The sequence below is a fragment of the Nipponia nippon genome, unplaced genomic scaffold (assembly GCF_047370975.1).
Source record: "Nipponia nippon isolate SJK-2023a ecotype South Korea unplaced genomic scaffold, ASM4737097v1 scaffold_30, whole genome shotgun sequence".
Taxonomy (NCBI): domain Eukaryota; kingdom Metazoa; phylum Chordata; class Aves; order Pelecaniformes; family Threskiornithidae; genus Nipponia; species Nipponia nippon.
In genome coordinates, this window is record NW_028262348.1 from 1,857,682 (window position 1) to 1,877,317 (window position 19,636).

Below are 19,636 nucleotides of genomic sequence, written 5' to 3' on the forward strand. Positions count from 1 at the left end.
GTGGGTGTCAGCAGGCAGGGTTGTACGCATACGCCGATCGTTTTTAAGCACAGGAATGCATACGCACGTACAGAGATGGTTGCACAGCCACAGAGAAGGCTTAGCAGAGGCTGCACGCGTACGGGCTGTGTGTATACAGGCAAGACGTGCAGACGAAGGCTTTTTTATGTCAGGCGACATGCATGGACATGGGCTGCGTCAACACATGCGGGGATGGAAGCACGGAGGCCGTAGGAGCCCCAGACAGGTACCCGGACCCCTGCGAATACGCGCCCGGCCATCAGCTCTCGCCTCCACCAGGGGAGCCGGGGGCTCTCCCCGGGCCTGACACGCTCACGGGCGGCCCGGGGAGCGGGCAGCGGCCAAGCCCCGGCGGCACGGGCAGGCCCGGGGTGCCCAGGGCGCGCCCGCTCCGTGCCGAGCCGGGGCCCCGGGGGAGGAGGCGGCCGGGCCAGGCCGGGCAGCGCCGCCCGCAGCAGGGGGCGCCCTGGGGCCGCCGAGCGCGGCGGGACCGGACGGGCCGGGGCCGGGGCCGGGGCCGGGGCCGGGGCCGGGGCCGCACCAGGCCGAGCCGCCGCTGCCCCAGGGGAGCCCCGCGGCGGAGAGAAGCGGGGTGAGCTGCCGCCCGCAGCAGCGGCCTTTCCCGGGAGCCCCGGCGGCTTCAGCACCCGGCCGGGCAGGGCTGCGGCTCGGGGCACACCGCCGGCTGCAGGAGCGTCCCCTGCCCCCGGGACACCCTTCCCTCGCCGCGCCCTTCGAGGACCCTTCTGGGGCCGGAACAGGCCTTCAGGGGTGCCGTAAAAAGAGGAGAAAACGTCGGGGGAGGATACGGTGCTCCTTCTGGTTTTTTCCCCTCCCAACCTGCGCACCCACGCTCCGCACCAGCGAGCTAAGGCTACGTACTGGGATCAGCATGGCTACGGCGGTTGGTCATCGTCAGCCAGAAGGCGGCTGTTCACCCCAAATTACTGTGCCGATGTGAAATGGTAAATGAGCAGCCGTCCCAGGCCGCCCTCGCTCTGCCTGGAGCCCTGACCCTGCCTTACAGCACGGCACGAACCCGGACCCTTCACCTTCACCTTCACCTTCGCCATCCCACGGCGCGACGCCCGAAAGCTCCCGTCGCTGGCGTCACCGCTCCAGCGCCCACAGCGCTGCGGCCTCCCTCGCTAATACACGGGGGCAACTGAAAACTTCCATTTCGGAGCCATTAACCGCTAGCCCTCAGCTGGGCTGGCCGGGGCTCGCCAGCTCTCCGCTGGCGGAGCCAAAGCCACTGGTCATCGTGCAGATGAGGAGACCAGAAGGGCGAGAGGCTGGAGAAGGCGCTTTTTCCCTACCCGCTGCCGGCTGGTTCAGAGGAGAACGCTCCTGACACCTGGTTCCCACACAGGCAGCTGCCCCGAAACGGGGCCACTTCTGTCATCCCGGTTTGCTGTAAGGTCCATTAAGACCTGTTAAGAAGAACTAAAGCCCGTGAGTAAAGGAAGATAGAGCAGGACAAGGAAAGGAAAACCATAGAGGAAATGCAGAAAGATTCCTTCCCTATTTCAATGGTAATGTGGACGCTGACATTAAAGCAGGAATGGGAGACGGTGCAGGTAGGAGAGGCTTTTAACTCCCTGTACAAATAGAAACACAAAAGCCCCTTTGGCCACAGTGCTAACAGCAGAAGCCTGTAAATATTTAATGATTCCCTAGCGTTGTTTGACCCCTCTGCTCCCCATGCTACCAGAGGCAATTGACAGAAAACTGTTGGGGAATCACTTCACTGAAAAATTTAACAGTCAGGCAGGGTGTGAAAGCTAAACGGCTCTGCAAACGGTCAGGTCTCATATGGCAGGATCGCTTGCAAATTAATATTGCATAGCAAAGGCCCGGAAAAAGCTCTCCTTAAAGGTGCCAGCTAGGCCAACGCTGTGGCACAGGAGGAATGAAGCACGGAGAACTGGGGGGTTTCTGTGCCGCAGTACCCGTACGGCGCTGTGCCGCAAGCCCAGTGCCAAGCTGCCGCATCACCGCTGCCCCGGGAGTCCTCCTGCCACAAAACTGTTGTATCGCGGTCCCTGCTGCCACCGCACTGCTGTCCCAGTCTCTGTGCTGCTGTCGTCACGTTAATAAACTCCGTCCTGCTGCCAGGCTGCCGCCTCACCGCCATCCCGGCTGCCCAGGGAATCACTGCCCCGCTGCTGTTACGGACGTGCGGCTGCTTGCTACTGCACTGTTGCTAAACCGTGTCCTGTAGCCACGCTATAGGCGCTACAGGCCCGTCATGCTATACTGCTCTGCAGGGCTGACAGCGTGCTCCTTTTTGCTCCACGACGCTCCTTTACCACTTGGACACTCCAACACTATCCTGCTACCAGGCCAAAATTTTATGAAACGCCCTCCCCACTCTCCCTTTTCTCGCCACTTTCCCACTTTGCTGCATTCTCACACATGAATCTCTTCCCAACTACACCCGTGAGTCACCGCACCGCGCTCGCACCGCACTGAGCTCCTGCTGCCGCGGGGCCGCTTTAAAGCACTGCTATCCCGCTCTCACACGCGGAGTACAACCGGCCGGTACTCACACTGCGCTTCTGTCGCCGTGTCAGCCTGTGGCGTTGCCCTCGTGCTAACTCACAGCCGTGCTTCCGAAACTGCGGCACGGAGGTAACATCTCGCTCGCTGCCTTCTGCTGCACCGGGATGGTGCTGTCAGATCAGCGCAGCCCTTTGCTAATATCACACCAGAAGTAATCACTGCCGTACAGAATAGCTCCTGTCTGGAATATTGTATTACTACATCATTAGACTGCTAAACTCTTCTGTCAGGCTACAACACTACACAATTATCACGCGCGTGCACTGCCAAACTCCTACCTCATGGCACCAGTATCACGTCTCTCTTCTGCCACGGGATTGCGTTACCACGCCGCCGCGCTGTCAGTGCTGTGCTCTCCAGGCACTCGGTGCTGTGCGGCACTGCGTGCTAACCCGCTATAAACTCCACAGCAGAGTGCTTTTCTGCAGCTGCCTCGCCGGTCCAGCGTGCAAACATGTCATTAGACTAAGATGACATCCTGGCTTATACTAATACATCATTGCACTACCCTACCTTTGTTAATTCACGTACCACTCAATTACAAAATGGTAAAATGCCCTAGAAGAGTATTATTGCTTTATTGTATTAGAACATCACTGCACCAATATAGCATGAGCCTAATTAATAAAATATCACTGCATCCTGTATCCCGGCAGTATCTTAGCATTCTCCTGGAGTACACACCCACAGTGCACTATATTGCTGTGCTGGTTATATAAACACGGCACTTCTGCCTTCACTCCGTCTTTTTTTCTGCACAGCTACAAATCTGTCTCCCTCAGACACAACCCCGTAGTCCTGGGCTGCTCCTTTTTGCCGTTACTGCAATCATGACATCCTCCGTGAAGTCATCCCTGCAATCTTTTCTGCGTATCTGACTGTACCACTGTAGTGTCTGCATCTGCGACCACATCACTGCACCACCGTGGAACAGGGTGATGTTCCACATCTGTAGAGCTGGGACAAGATATACCGGTGCTGCTGGACCACAGTGCTCTGCTGCTGCAGAAATGCATCACTCTGCTCCTCTCCTTCTACGTACTGCAAAATTACTGTTTTAGCTGTTTCACAGTGGGCTGGAGAGAAGTTCTTGTATTAAATAAATTGTCTGCCGAGCTGTTGCTCTCTTCTCATTACAATGTGGAGCAGCCTGGTGTTACAGCACCTGCAGCCTTGTACTGCGATCCTGGGCACTTCTGTACCTGTGGCCCTGCCTCAGCCCAGGCTGCAACTTGGGCTCCTGCAGGTTTAAGTCCCTGCCGGTCTCAAAACATCACTCACATTTTTACGCAATGCTTAGCGTTTGTTTCTTCACTCACAGAAACAAAATTTCCATCATTCAGTTCCATGACAGAATTTCCACAGTTCTTTTCCTCAGGCCTTTATTCATCCCAGCATTTTGAAATCACTACAAAAAAATCTTCACATCTCTCCTCCCGTAACCAGCTCTTCGCGTATCCCCCATTACAGTTCCCCTTCTTGTATCCACAAATCCCCTGTACAGCCCACTCCTAAAAGCCAGTCCTAGAATCTCCACTAGATGGTCGTTCTCTCATAGTTACTTCAAACAAAGCAAGTGAGAGCTGAACACAGAGAGAAATGGGAATAAATAATATTATGCTCTAAAAGAAAGGTGTTGGTGTTTGTTTGTAAGCACTGGTGCAATGTACCCCGTGAAAGGATGAACACTAGAATCATACCTGTCTCTTTTCTGTAAGGGACATTGTTCAACACTGCAATGAAATTTTGCTAAGTTTATGGCTTTTGGAAGTGTCTTATGACACTGGAATGCAAGCAGCAAAGCAGGCAAAATACAGATGCCGTTCAGGCAAGGACTGAGTTCAAACCCAGAGAGCCTGCTGTTGAGTGGGAGCCCCGGCATGGACTTGTTTGTATTTCTGACACTTTGGGGACACGCAGCTCCATAGACTTAAAATCTGTTCTCAGATACATCTTCACTTTCCTCAAAACTACAGGGACAGCACAAGTCAGAGCTGAGCCCCCAGATTTCAAAGCCTGGGGCTGGAATATTGCTTTTTGTAACCCGGTTGAGCACCAAGCCGCTCACCAGGCCGTTCCTTATCGCTGCTACAAAATTTTAATCTGTTCTTCTGGTACACCATTGGCGCAGGGAGGGTAATACCCGTTCTGAGTTAAACACAAGCGTAACATTCATAAATAACAGACTGTCAGCGAGGATGCAGGATTGTTGAGGAGAACAGATGTGGTTTGATTTTTCTCTGGAGAAGTCAAGACGAACAGAAGTAGACAACACTTCCCGACAGCAGATTAAACAGATACGGGTGTATCGCCTCCTTCCACCCAATTACAAAAATTCTTCTCATTCTCCCCATAATCTTAATTTGCACGGGCACCCTGCAAAGCCTCCCAAACCTGCTTTAAAAAGAAAAAGACCCAACGACAACAAACCTCACAAATCATAATTCTGGTTTAATTGATCACTTCCAGGGCTGGAACTTAGCTGCCCAGGCTACTGGCTTACACCTATAATTGTGCTTCTGGGAGACTGCAGTTACATTAATCTTCCCGGAGCTTACATCTCCCAGTAACATCCCTAAATGGCTCTAAAAGAAAATTTCGAGCCAGTCTCCCTCTGCCTTTTCATTTTTAGAGGGTAGCCCTGTTGGGTAATTTCACTACCAGCAGCAGCTAAAAGCGACAGCTTTGTACCGAAAGAGCTTGCAAACACCGAAAGCATCTGTTCCATCCTAACATAGTGACTGGGAAGGCTTCGGAATTGGGTCAGGATTTTTTTTTGTCGTCCTCCCCACTACCTTCTCCTGACAGCTTCTGCCATCAGAAATGATTCATATGCTGATTGTACAGAAATGTACCATAAGGAGATGTAAACAAATACAGCAAAGCAAGGCGGGGAGCCAGAGAGATGGAATCTAATAAGTAAATACATTTTAAAAATCCGCTTCTCTGACTCTCGCCCTCAGCAGGCAGAGCCACAACTTCCCCCGGCGACAGGGAAAGCGCCGGCCCTTCTCCCGCCAGCGCCGCCGAGAGCCCCCCGCAGCGGCCGGCGGGGCGGGCGGGGGCCGGGGGCTGCGGGCGGCTCCGACCCGCGCCCCCTCCCCGCCGCGGAGCCCTCCTCGGGGCCGGCCCCGCAGCGCCCCGGCGCTGCCGCAGCGCCGGGAGAAGTTCGGCAGGGGCGGCCAGGGAGCAGTGCATTTACAGCTGCGGGCGCCGGAGCGGCTCCGGAGCAGGGAGCCGGAGGTCCGGCCGCCAGCGGGCAGGAGGAGGGGGCGCGGAGGGCAGGCGGGGGGAGCCGAGAGGCGCTTTGCCCCTTACCTGGCCAAAGACCGAGCTGAGCATGGGGTGCAGCTGGTGGAAAAGGGGGTCCGCTTCCACCGACCGATCGCTGCCGCTGGACTTGGTGGAGTACTTGCTGCTGGATTTGGACAGAGGTGAGGCTCCTTCCGAGAGCTTCAGGGACTCTCTGCTGGACCTCTGCCTGTGACTGAAGAAAAAGTCCTCCTCTGCCTCCTCCCCATCCCTGTCTGAGAGCTGATGCTGGTCCTGGGGGTGACCGTGGCTGCCGTGCGGCAGGAGGCGGCCGTGCCTGGATGTCCGCGCCGCTTCCTTGCCGCTGCCTCGCCTTGGACCTCCTTCCGCCGGCTCGGGCTGGCTCTCCCCCCGTCCATGTGACAGCCTCCCCGCGCCCCTCGCCCCGTCCTCCCGGGCGCCCGGGTGGCAGAGCGGCCTGCGGGCGCTGGGCTCCCCGGGGAGCGGCTCCGGGCTCTGCTCCCTCCCCGCCGGCCCGCCGCGTCCTCTGCCGTCCCGGGCGCGGCTGCCGCGGGGCTGGGGCTGGGCGCCCGCCGCCCTCCGGCTCCCCGCCGCCTTCAGCAGCGAAGTGCGGGACTCGCTCTTCGCCATGGAGGAGCCGCTCATCGCGGGGCCGCTAGAGCCGCATCCCCGGCCGGGCGGAGCGCTGCCGCTGCGGGCAGGGCTGCGGCGCGCCGCTCACGGCATGTCCTGCGGAGACCCGCTTAAATCCCGCACCGCGGCCCATGTGACAGCGCAGACAAAGGCCGCGGAAGGGGCGCTCCGGCGGGGGCTGGCGGGCACCGTTCCCCCCGCCGGGGCTCCCCCCCGCGCCGCCGCCGCCTCCTCTCCAGGTGAGCCGGGGCCTCCCCCCGCCGGGGGCCGGCTCAGGCCGGGGCGCGCCGGCAGCCGAGCGGCGCCGCCGAGGGGGTGCGGGCGGCGGCGGGCGGCGCTCCCGCAGCGCGGCGGGCGGGCAGGCAGGGCCCGGCGGCCCCGGGCGCGGCGGGGAGGGGGACAGCAGGGCCGCGGCGCGGCGGCGGGACGGAGCCGCAGGAGCATCGCCCCCGGCGGTGGGGCGGGGGGAGGCCTGACCGCCGGGGCTCCCGCGTCTCCCAGGGCCGGAGCTCGGTGCCTCCGGGGGCAGAGCCGGGAGGGCGAGCCCCGCTGCCCGCGGGGGACCGGCCCTCGGAAGGTCCCTGCGCGCCGGCACCGGCAGCCAGCGCGCTGCGGGGGCCGGGGCCCGCCTGGGCGCTCAGCCTGCCGAAACGGGAGCACGGTGGATCCCGGCTCTGCAGGGCAGCACCTATAGGTCTTATCGTTACAACTGAGAGGATTCAAAGCCTTGATCCAAATCCCAGCCTTCCCAAAGTTCAGGAGAGGAGGCTGGGCACCCAGCCTGCCCGACAGCCCACGGGGGAAGCTGGGATCCAGCCTTCGAAATGGACACAGAGGCTTTGTTAGGGCATGTCACTAAAGGATATAAAAATGAAGGAGCTTGTACCTAAGAAGCCGATTACTTAGCATCTTTGTAATCAAACACAGGTAATTAAGTGGCAACAGGTGGTTCAATAATGATGTTCTGTTTAAAAACAGTAAAAGATAATGGTGTCAAATCAGACATATGTTCCCAGTGAGGAAAGGACCCGGCTCCTTCTTGCTCATCTTCAGACAGTGAGTGTGCCTCACTGCCAGACTTGGATACCTCAGCAGTTTATGTACCCAGAAAGATGAAGGTGTGATTATCGCATAATAAGCTTACTCATGCTAGCTCTGCTCTTGCTGGCACATGCACAGCAGTTACTATGGGATGACACAGTCTTTGCAACAACCCAAGTGCAACGTCTCGCTGCGGCGCGGGGTCCCGCTGCAGCCCGTGCTGCTGTGCCCCCGCCGCTGCAGCCGCGCGCGCCGGCCAGGGCAAAGCCGCCGCGGAAAGAGCCGCGCTGCAGCCCCGGCGCGGGTGCTCTGTGCCCTCAGCTGCGCTGCCGGCACCAGATGCGCAGCAGCCCCGTGCAATTCCCGCGCAAGGTGCCTCTGTCCATCCTCAGGATGCCGGAGAGGAGAGGCTGGTCCCCCTGCCTCTCCCCTGCTTTGGGTGCTTGGTGGCTAACGGGCTGTTGAAGGGCTTTGTCGTGTGGACGTTTGTCGAGCAACAATTTCCTATTCATACCTGCAGCAACATTTCAGCTCCTAATTACAGCCAAGATACTTTTTTGAGTTGGTGTTTTGTTTTTTATTTCAGAACAGGCTGCTCCTGTTTGATATCAGCAGTGCAGAACCCCTGCTCACGGCTGGATGAACACGAGCTCCGGCTTTCCCTCCTGCAGCTGCATTGCTGGGGCCGCGGCTGCTGAAGGGGTCCTTCTGCCCGAAGCTCAGAGGTAGCAGGAGGCTGAAATGAACGTTTCTCAATACCTCTCTGTCCTGGGGAAGTTAATTCCGTCAGGATGTAACACTGCTTCTAGATAAGCTGCCATTTCTGGAGTTGCAGCTGGTGCTGACGAGGCATTGCTGCGAGGAAGTTCACGCAGATAAGATTCCTGTCTAGCATGACTAACGCTGCCCTCGCCCTCCTTGGGGTCTTTTGAGCTATTCCTGGGACTGCAGCGACGCTGCTGTCTACAGGTGGGTTGCAGCTCCTTGCCTCAATCAACGGAGCACTGCAGAATTTGGAGCAGATGCCTCATTAGTGAGAAGGGACTCACTAGTGCAGGTGTGATTCATCACTTTGGAGAGCACTTCAGGGATCAGGGCAAGAAACGGCTTGACTAACAGAGGCAATAACAATCCAGGCAGGGGCCATGTTACAGAACCAAGCCACAAAATAGCAGCAGCAGCTGAAAAAACTATGAAATGGGCCAGAGTGAGAGCACAAACCAGAAAGCTGGCTGTCCACGACACCTGTGTTTGGGTTTCAGCTGGGGATGAACCCCGGCTGTTCAGAGAATCTGGAGTGCACCCTCCTCATAAATTCATTTTGGAGGTTCTTCATGTATATCCTTTTCTAGACAAATTAATCTTGGGATCAGAGCGGCTGCGTAACATCCGCAGCATACTAAAGAGCTAGCTATTCTGGAGCCAAATGCCAGGGAACAACAGTGCCCGGCTGCAGAGAGAAGCACGTAATTCCAGCACGGCTGAGCGGTGAGATGCGCAGGGACGTCTCTCCAGAGAGAGCGTGGCTCCCCTTCCATCTGGCAGCACAAAAGAGGACAGGCCTGAATCCTCGAGGCACAAAGATTATATTATGTAACGTGCACGCTTGCCGCTTCTGGAGACGCAGCGAAGTCAAAACCACCCGCGTGATTCAGTCAGGCCAAGCCAGAGGGGAGCTGCGCTTTCCTCCCCAGACCCGGGGGATTCTGGAGCGAGGGAGTAGCCTGGGGCCGGCGGGGGAAGGTGGCTCCGATTCCAGCTTGCAATGACAAATACGGCACTGCCTGCAAGCGTAAAATCCTGTCTTTCCTTAGAAGTGCTAGCAAAAAGCATGCATGTGAGCAATGCATGAGCATTTCTGGGGGAAGGGTTTGTTCGATTCTTTTTTGGCTTCACTTGTGTAGGGAAAATTTTTGGAAAAAACTGAGAAGACCGCTCAAAAAAACAGGGGCTGCATTGCCTGCCCTGCACTTGGAAGAGTGTTATTTCAATTTCAGTTAAAGACAACAGCCCAGAAAAGGAGTTTGAGAGTGAAATGAGAGAGAACCGCCCATGAAAAAAAGTCTCCAGCAAGCTGTTGACAGGAAGGCACAAAGAGTCTGTAATATTTTGGAGCAGTCTTGTTGGTGCTAGTTTCTTAGTCTTCATTATTTCTCTCACCTGCGTTTGCAAGAACATCATCATCTAGGGTAAGTACGATATCGTACGAACCATCTGCCAAAGCACAGTAAATCTAAGCTGGACTGGGCTGAGAATCGGGATACGAATCGGGAATCTGTCCCATAACTCTCATTTGTGGCCTTACCTTTCCCTTCACTATCTTACCATCGCCTTTAAAGGGTTTCAGAAACGTGGCACATTTCGACAGTCATAAAGATGCCAAGTACCGGTCTTCCGGCATATTGTATTTGGACAGGCAAGCGTCTGCCTCCAGAGGAAGCAAAAGCACTAACAGCTGGAGATTCTGTTTGCTTGAAGACTTGGTATTGCTCTTCAGGTTTTACTCCACGGGAGAGGAATAATCCCGACAGCATTACAAAGGCATTATTGTTCTGGCTGTAATCCCTGTGCTCAAATCCACCCCGGTTACTTGCATCCTGATTGCAAATGGAGAACTTCCCTTTGTATTTGTCAGGACGAGACTGGCAGATGGATTGGAAGTCACTGGTTTCTACGGTCAAATAGCATCGAAGGGGGGGAAAGGCCGCAGGGTGATCCTGTAATAAGCCTACAGGAATGCAAAAGGAGGATGAAGAGCAATGGAACAAAAATAACAGTCCACAAGAGGAACGGATGAACTACAGGAAAAACACAGCTGGAGGAAAGCAAGATGACAGAAAAGGGGGAGAAGAAAATGTGTAGGGACAAAGGTGAAGCTCCCTATACATTATAATGTAAATACACAGGGCTCGCCAGAGGGCCAGGCTGTGCCCGCGGAGCTGGCAGTGAGAAAAACAGGTAAGAGCAATCATCAGCGTGGAAGAGGGGATGGTTTCCCAAGGGAAGCAACAAACCTTTTCACAACGATGCTCTATGAGCGCACAGACCTCGGCTCGACAAATTCAGCTCCATGGTGTTGGCACGCGAGAGGCCAGCCAGAGCAGGAGACCACACTTCACACAGAGATGATGCCCCAGCCCTTTCTTAGCTTGTTAAACCAAATAACATGGAAGAAGATGCAAGGAAAACTCTGCTGCTCAACGGGACAGACGTGGCTGAGCTCCCTAAGCCAGCACGCGTGGCCTAACTTTAGCCAGACTCCAGAGAAGAGACCCAACCGTCCCTACTCCAGGTGTGTAAAAATAAGAAGTAAATAATTTTCCTGGAATTACGCCTCACCCTACCTCCTTCCCACACACCCTTTTTGAGACTCATCGTCTTCCAGTTCACACAGCTAGGAATGCGATTAATTAAGCCGATAGAGCTGGCTCAGCTTTGCAGTTTTAGAGCCCACGGCTGGCAAATGTCACCTCTTCTGTATCAGCCATCTCTGTTGCCAAACTACGATAACTTCACAGTCACGTCTATGTAGAAGGCACTGCTGTGCAAGTGGAGGTGAACCACAAGGCAGGCAGGAAGCACATCAAAGTGGAGGTCTGAGTACAGGGTTTAGGGAAAACAAACAACTTCGAAAATCACTGAAGCGAGACTGAAATGGATTTAACAGTGACAGTGGTGCCTCTCTCCGTTTGACACAGTCTCAAGGCACAAAATGGTAATGTGCCAAAGAGTAAATAGCAAAGGAATGCTCAATTGGTTGGCTTGTCTTTGGCTTACATTGAGAGCAGCAATTAATATAGGAAGAAAAACATTAAATCACTTCATAATTTTCCACTTTCAGATGACCTGAGCTCTCCTAGAGAAGAGCACAGCTTTTCACGAGCCCATGCAGATGTTTTACAGTCACAATAAACTACGTATGTGATGGAGTGATCTCTTTCTGAAATATGATCTGGACCACAGGATTATGGCAGCTTGTCAGAGAGACAGGTGGACTCTTCAGCTGCATTAAAAAGGATCCCTGATTATCAGGTTAAAAGCCTGCATTTTTTTTCTGACTAGGAACATTTAATCTTTGCTAGTTTACCAAAAAAAAAAAAAAAAAAGGTCATTTATCACCTGCCTAAAGAATTAGTTCAGGGAATGGGAGGGAAAGAGAGCAGCACTGACAGCCAGATACTTGAGGTCTGGGTTGGAAGTTACCTGGGGACGAGGCTGAATAAATTGCTATGGTTTGCTCATCGCCTGGCAGCCTGATCTCTGGCCAGTCTCCTGGCAAAGAAAACCTCTTGTGTTTATTGTGGGAGAGGGTTACTCTCCAATGGGAAGGGTATTAAGGTATATCAAGATTATGATAGATCAGTCCTCATATTTTATTCTACCACTACTGATGCACCTGGGAAATCAGAATAAAAGTAGTTGCTGCTTTTCATCCTTTGGCCCTTTCACTACCACCAACTAAAATACGAGCTACCGTCATGAGACAACTCAGTTATACAACATAAACTCAGTTATACAACAAACAGGCAAGAGTATGAAATAACTACAGTGGGTTCAAATCCATTTGGGATCAGTCGGAGTGAATCACTCATTATCTGCAGGGCAGCTCTTCTCTCTCCATAGAGCTGCTCTCTCTCAAATATTTTATTTAATGAACACAGATACCGGTACATAACCAGCACAGCGCTGGTAAGAGAGAGCTCCAGGGAGAGACAGGATTTGGCACATCTGGCTTGTAACCAGAAAGGAAGCTGTACGAGTTGCAAAATGCGGTCAGGTTTCTATTAGCAGCCAGTAGTCCCTTTCAGACAAAAAATTATAGCCCTGGGACTGACATGAGAAGAGGGTCAGGAACACGTGGCCAGTGGAGGAAGGACGCCTCGTCTCAGTAGCAGAGCTGCTCAAACCTCCTGTGCAAGCATGCCCACCTCCCTGCTGAGTCAGCAGGCTGGGAGAGGGGCAAGCTGTTGCTGCCAGTCTCACTGGCCCGAGAAACCAAACAAAGGCACTGAGGATTCATAATCTGGGACCTCTAAATGTTTCTTTTTTCCTTTTTTGCAGGAATTTAATAAAAGACCCGATGTCCTGAACAAATTACAGCTTAGGTAGTTACATTCTGCCTAACTTACCCTTCAATTTCAGATAAAGTCATTTGTCAATTCTACAAATAAGTTAGTTGCAAAATGCTTTTTAAGCCTCATTTCAGAGGGGTGCTACGTTTTGGTAGGTGATCTAACAGCATCTCATTAGTACAATTATCAAGTTACATTGAATAATGTAGGGTTTTAGTAATTTCCAACATCCTGTTAAACATCTAGAGAAGCATTTCTAGTTCATAGTTATTAGAGGATCAAATTAACTTGTACAGAATGAGTTGTTCTATCTTGTGCAGTAGCAAAACTCAGCTTTGCAGTTTCGGGCAGGCAGCATACACCAGCGTATAACCGGGGAGCTGGGTGTCAGAATGAGAGCCAACGATCATTCTGACTGCTGTGGGTTTGTTTGGATCGCCGAACGCTAAATTCTGACATCTTCCCCCCCAGTGAAGAGTACCTACGGGGACTTGAGCTTTTTGCACTATGCCTTAATTTCTTTCCATGAGAAGCACAGACAGTAGCGCCTGCTTTCCAAAGGTGTTCCCAGCTCTTTGGATTTAAGAATTTCTGTTCAGATACAAAGTGTTGTGGGCTTCTAAAAATCATTTAATGCAGCATGGACAGAAGCTGGAGAAAATGGAAATCTTCTGCTTTTGGATGTGACTTCAAAATGCAAACTGCAGACGTGCTGGTATGTTCTTTATCTTTTGAAGTGGGATTTAAGGAGAGGTTTATATTTGCTCAAGTTCACATCTCTCCTTTATTGGCTTACTAATAACATCAAACTCTATTAAAACTGTTTGTTTCCTGCATTAGTTTACCAGGCGGGCTCTCTGTTTACTCTCTGGGCTTTGTTCAGTCTGAACAATAGGTGTCTGAGCTGAATCAATTTCCAGAAGAAAAATCTCCTTAAGACAAGTAAACATGAAGGTTCGTATTCTAAACATGCCAGTTTGTTAGTTTTAAGGCTCACTCCTAGTCTTTACTAAAATATATAAACATTGGGAAGAGCTGGCAATTGCCTGAAATAGCTGAAGCGGTATAAGAGGAAAAGGGGTGATCATCTGCAATGAATTAAAAATCTTAAGAACCATACTTCATAAAGGCTTATTATTGATTAGTAAAAACACCTCTCTTCCTTTTCAGTGACTTTCTGGGTTATTCACAGTGAGGAAACAAGTAGTTCCCAGTTTCCAAGTGCTCTCATCTATTTACCCAGCTCAAAAAAAGCTAATGTGTAGTAGGATCTTATCGGCAATGGCACTTCATGGAACACCTTCCTTCCCTCCATGTCCTATAGCTTCTTTCACTTTCCAGATGATTCAGAGCTGCAAACAAGGCTCCTGGAAGACTTTATAGAGACTTTGCTAACTACATCACTTAAATCTGTACATGACAGCAAGTCATACTCTTTCTAATAATATCAAATATTTAAAAATATACATTGACTGAGCTTAGACTTTTGAAACGTATTGTTAATTTCTAATGGGTTTGTGCATTAAAGGCATGAGGACTAATGACAGCCTAGGCAGATCAAACAGAGGTTTTTCCTGACACTCCAGCTCTGAAAGACTCAAGTGTGGATAAGGCTGTTATGTAAGACCGGCTTTTGGATATCACTGAAGTGCTTTACAATTAAGATGGAATATTAATAAAAGACTTAAACTGAAAACCTCCAGCTATTAGAAGGATTAGGACTTTGCAGCAGGCTAGGGGAATACATGCAGTGTCAAAGCCATCTTCTTGGCTGTGATCAAAGGCAGAAAAGGCTCTGGCAGAAACAGCATCTTGGAGGGAGGGGAATAGATCTGCAGCGTCACATAATAATAATAATAATAATAATAATAATAATAATAATAATAATAATAATAATAATAATAATAATAATAATAATAATAGCAGCAACAACAGCTCATGCAGAGATTGCAATCCATAGCAGCAAAAGACAACGAACTAGGGGTGCAGTGCAGAGCTTCTCCCGCTCAGCCGGGTGCCCTCTGACAGCACGCGTCCCCACGAATGGAGAAAAGCATCCGCTCGTTCACACGTGTGCGGCTGTCCCGGCCTTCCTGGGAAGAGCGTGCGGGAACAGAATTCACGCCCGGTGCGTCTGTCATTCAGCGGTGACGTCGGCTCCTTACACCTCTGTGCTGGCCAAGAGGAGTTAGCACCAAAGCTCACAGGGCTCAGTGCTACGTAAACAAACTGGAGTTTATTAGATTTATTTTCTGGAGATTGATTCTTTTTTCAAAACCAATCTCCTCAAGGAAGCGCCCGAAAGGGTATTTCCTGTAAGAGCCCAGGCCATTTCCCTGTGATCCTCGTGGGAACAATTACTCTGATAGTTTCATTCTGTTCTACAGAAATACCATTTTGTAATATACTGTAATCAGGCAAATAGTATTGACTGCATTCTGAATATACTTCTTATGAGGTGTCCTCCTTCTGGAAAAACCTGAGACCTGACCCCCTCTGCAAATACACCATTCCCACACTGTACCTTCTACTGCAGGCACCGTGCCTGGAGCGTGTCCCCTCCTGAGCCATAGCCCTGGCAACCCTAACTGTCTAAAAGTGGTTTAGTTGCCCAGGCTCAGGAACAGGGAGGTGGCAAAAGCCTTCATTCTAAGCAGAGGCAGCTGGAAATGTGTCATTAACAAGGAATAACTTTTAAAGCAGTTTGGGTGCAGAGGGATTAAGGAATGCCATATGGTATCAGGAGTAAAAAGATGCCAAAGAGCGTAACTTGAATGGGAAAGACGACGCTACCAAGATGCCCAGAAGAGCTGAAAGTCTGGAAATACAGAAGGCAATTGGGAAAATATTAAATTGCATGTGTATGTGCTAGAAATCCGTGTTTATCTAAAAGCCATATATGTCAGTAAAGAAAGGAAGACAATCAAAAGCTTTGTTTTTCTTAATACTCAATTTTGATGCATTTGAAATGTAAGAGGTTCCAGTCAATTCTGGCAGTGAAAACCCCTTAGAAATCCGTATACATTATGAGATATTACACTTCACGCAAAAATGAAGTGTAGAAGATGTTTTTTTAGGCAAATATAAAAAAAGGAAAGTGAAACTGTAAAAAGGCCTGCACCTGGCTGATTCTTACCTTTTCAAAGATTACTAAGGGGTGTCTCTCCTGAGATTTTTGCTGCAAATTCAAATTATGGCCTGGCCTCTTATTAGGGAATTGGTTTTCCCTCAAAAGTTTCAAGTCTGATAGAAGGTCAAAGAACAAATCTATGGCAATCATCCAGTCCAGAATTAAGTGCCAGTCAGATTTAAACACAATGAAAACACAAAATACCCCAAGCAAGAGATCTGAGAGAGAAAATCATATTAAGCTCAAAGATAAAATCATGCAGAATCACACACGCACTACGACAACCAGGACAGACCAAGAAAATATTTGGCATATGGCAGAAGATGCAACAAATGTCATGCAAGCAGCAGCAGAGCATTGCTACCTCAGGTAAACCGTTCACAAGAGGAAAGTTCAGTGTGGCAGTGATAAACGAATATGCTATCAGCTTGAAAGGCAATGAAACATTTATTAAATTGGACAATGGCACACAAGTGAGTATGATGCTAGAAGCAGTCTTATGTCCAACAACAACAAAAAAACAAACAGAGAGAGCAAGGGATATCCAGGTAAAATTCAGAGATTACACTGATAAGCCTGTCACCATTAAAGGATTACAGAGACTAGATATATGAGTAAATAGGAGACAGAAAAGCGTTTAATGGTAATGGCTAAGAGTATTGTTTACCGTGCCAAACGCACGGCAAGCCCTAGACTTGAGCAACCGGCAGCACAGATGGGAAGGGTAGTACAACATGGGATGTAAAGAAAAGCTTGATAATGATTTTCCAGCTGAAAGATGCTAGCCATATCTCTAAGCCCTTCCAATGCAGGAAAGGCTCATGGGTCTCAGAGTCGCCAACTAGGTAAAAGAGACAATAAGTGAAACAAAAAACCCGACACAATGCTTTCCCAGCGGTACCGACGCTGTATTCTGTCCCTATAGAGAACTTCCAGTCTCCCTTATCCCCACTCCAACAACGTAGTGGAAACCACTATTAAAATAAGTTCTCAGTTATTGGCAAATGCTGTTGATAAAACTAGTGCAGTCAGATGCTAATATGTATTTCATATTAGATAATTTGATCTGCAGCAAGTAAATCCAACGGGTATCCAGCTGGATTCAACACTCATGGCTTTGGCAAAAGGAACACCGGTGACTTAGGAAAATGTTCAACCAAAATATGAATAAACATTATTAATAGCACACAAGCAATCCAGAACATTGGCTGAAACAAGAGAATATTTAAAAAACACATTTTCCAAATATTTGTCTACTTCTGTGGTGACAAAGCACAAGGTTAATGAATCAGTTACTTCTGCAGTAAAATCTCCACATTTTCCAGCAGAAAGACAAGATAGAAATTTAAGAACTCCCTTTTTACTCACATTTAATTCAATTTCTTATTGATCCTTCAGAAAATGTCAATTAGATATAATTTTTTACAATCTGAAGGTATGTAAAGAGACTTGCCTATACTGTCGCTGTAATAAGTAGCTGAAGCTTTCAGGCTAGGCAGTATCTACTAGTTTATAAATTAGTGTCCTCTTCTACCTAACAGACTTAGCATGATTTTATTAATGAAGTTCCAAAGTTCATTAACACTTAAATTTACTGTCCCTGGCTCAAAAGCTTGGGGATTATTGACAATGTTGAAATAAACATACAATTACAAGCAAGAATACATTAACTAGATAAAGTAAATAATTCCTGAAATGCTATTAAAGTACGTACAACTAAAACTTAAATATACGCTTTATGTATAATTTTGAGTATTTATAATGCAAACTAATAGTCTCCGATGCAGCATATTAGAAAACCACATTAACAGAATAGGGCTTCTCACCTGGAGACTACGCATGTAACAAAACAAAAAATGAGAAGTAGAATACTTATACTGAAAAAAGGCGAAGTTAGAGGAACTGAGGTTTTGCAATAATGGGGAGAGAGATAAAATGGGACAAACTCGCAAGCTACACCTTGTAGTCCCTGGACCCAACAGCTTTATAAGCACGGCGCAGTACACATTTAGGATGAAAATCCATAGCTCTAAACAAGTATTCACGGGAGGCTGTGGACATAGGAGGTTGTCCTAAAAGACAGGCATATGCTGAAGAGGAACACACAACACATTTCCAACTCCAGGAACAAGATTTTTTTCTTGCCTGAGCAAGTGACAGCTTGGTAGCAGTTATAATAAGTTGAAACAAGCTAGATTCGATATCACCACGTGCGCTTACCACACCCTAACATCAGTAGTTTTATGCATTGAGAGACACAGTCAACTTCATGCAACACTCTCAATCCTTCAGAGGATAATGAGGATCTTTAGCATGCTGGTTATAAGTATTTGTTAGAGCCATGTATCGCAGAATGATTGCTTTGTTAATTTTTATTATGATGAAGATTTGGCTTGGCTAGAAGGGTGAGGTATCGAGCATTTAAATAGTTTAGCCTCCCAGACGCAGGAACTCTGTGGTAGAAGCCCAGCAGAAACACATGGTGGCTGAGCAGCTGCAGTTTTGACTGATTACTGAATATTATGCAAGCAGAGCCCTTGCACAGTTCCCCACAGTGATTTCTGCTGGCAGCAGAGGCTGGAAACTGTAACAAAAAGCACTACTTGTCCATTACCATAGCAGTATGGCAAATTGTACACATGTTCAAACAAGACATCTATGGTAAAGGCTGCTGATTACCCAGACAACGCTTCAGTCGCTAACCCCATCTCTCAGCCTGGGGTGTTGTCTCACTCCCAGCTAGAGCTGGGGAATATGAAAGTTTTCCCACAGTTATTCACCCCAATCCAGTGCTATTCCTGGAAGCACAATCTGGTCCTATGATTTGAATCCCCACTTGCAGCAGAAACACTGATCTGGAACATTGCATCCTGTCCCCCTCAGAACAGCAAATCTTTTATGGGTCCTCCCGTGACCCAAGAGCCGGGAGGACAGCATGGGAGGAATCATCAGCAAGAAAGCCCTAAATGAAGAAATGAAATACATTTCCCTTGGAGAGGAGGCTTACTGGAGTGTAACGAAAACAAGCCCCATCCCTCCTCCCCTGCGCACACATACACACACACCCTAGAGGCTTTTGCAAAGCCACAGGAACGGAAATAATTTCGTTTGAATCCATCAAGCATTAAAATCCGTTCGCTGAGGGATTGAAGTGAAAAATGAGCCGGAGACAGGAATTAGAAGCTCACCGCCTGGGCTGTCAAAAGGGATTTTCCCCAGATAGAAAACAAGCAATTGGAAATGCAGGGAGGTAAATCCTTTCAGTCTCTGGCATGTATGCGCACCCTCGGTTTCCCCTCCTGGCCCTCTCGGTTCTGGGCTCGTGGAGCCGAACCCGGACACGTCCCCTGGTGTGCTCTCTGGCCATAGCACCCATCCTTGGGATCCCCTTCCAGGGGTCTGCTCAAGAGTGTCGAAGGCCTTGGGCCAAGGGGAGGTGGTGAGGCATGCAGGGGAGCCAGCTGTGCTACGTACAGCGTACTCACGGGTGCCTGAGGTGCCAACGGGAAGACAAGGCAGCTGCTGAAAGGATAAACCAACAGCTCTAAGAACCGTTTTATCTACTGCGTAAAATTTGCTGAAGAAAGAGACAAGGAGCAAAGTTGACATTATAGTTACAATCGCTGCACATCTTAGTTTGCCACTCAAAAAAAATAAACACGACACTCCATGCCCCTGAAATATGGTCTCTTTCTCTCAAGACCAATACAAATATCTCTGCACCAGCTACATTTGGTGATGTTTCAGAGGCTTATTTGCAACCATAAGAGCTAGAGGTCTACTTTCTCCAAAACGAAACTGAGATTCAGGAAAATACTGTGGCAGCTAGGGAGACTTGGGGCTACTGTGCAGAGACCACCTCCAGTCCAGATTATGAGCTGAAGCATATAAGGTACGTCTC

General features: G+C 49.9%; 1 protein-coding gene across 8 annotated transcripts in view; it reads right to left on the reverse strand.

Annotated features, from left to right (window-relative positions):
• CABP1 (calcium binding protein 1) overlaps positions 1-19,636 on the reverse strand; it is a 56,003-nt gene that overhangs the window by 20,410 nt on the left and 15,957 nt on the right. For 2 of the 8 annotated variants that reach the window (XM_087768398.1, XM_009463716.2), the window contains exon 1: positions 5,905-6,739. The exons of 2 other annotated variants lie outside the window; for them this stretch is intronic. In XM_087768398.1, the coding sequence (XP_087624524.1) occupies positions 5,905-6,504 (600 nt within the window). In that variant the 5' untranslated portion in view covers positions 6,505-6,739. Of the gene's footprint in view, positions 1-2,573; positions 4,097-5,904; positions 6,740-19,636 lie in introns of those variants that run through there. 4 more of the 8 variants (XM_087768404.1, XM_087768402.1, XM_087768400.1 and 1 more) reach the window with 3 other exon arrangements.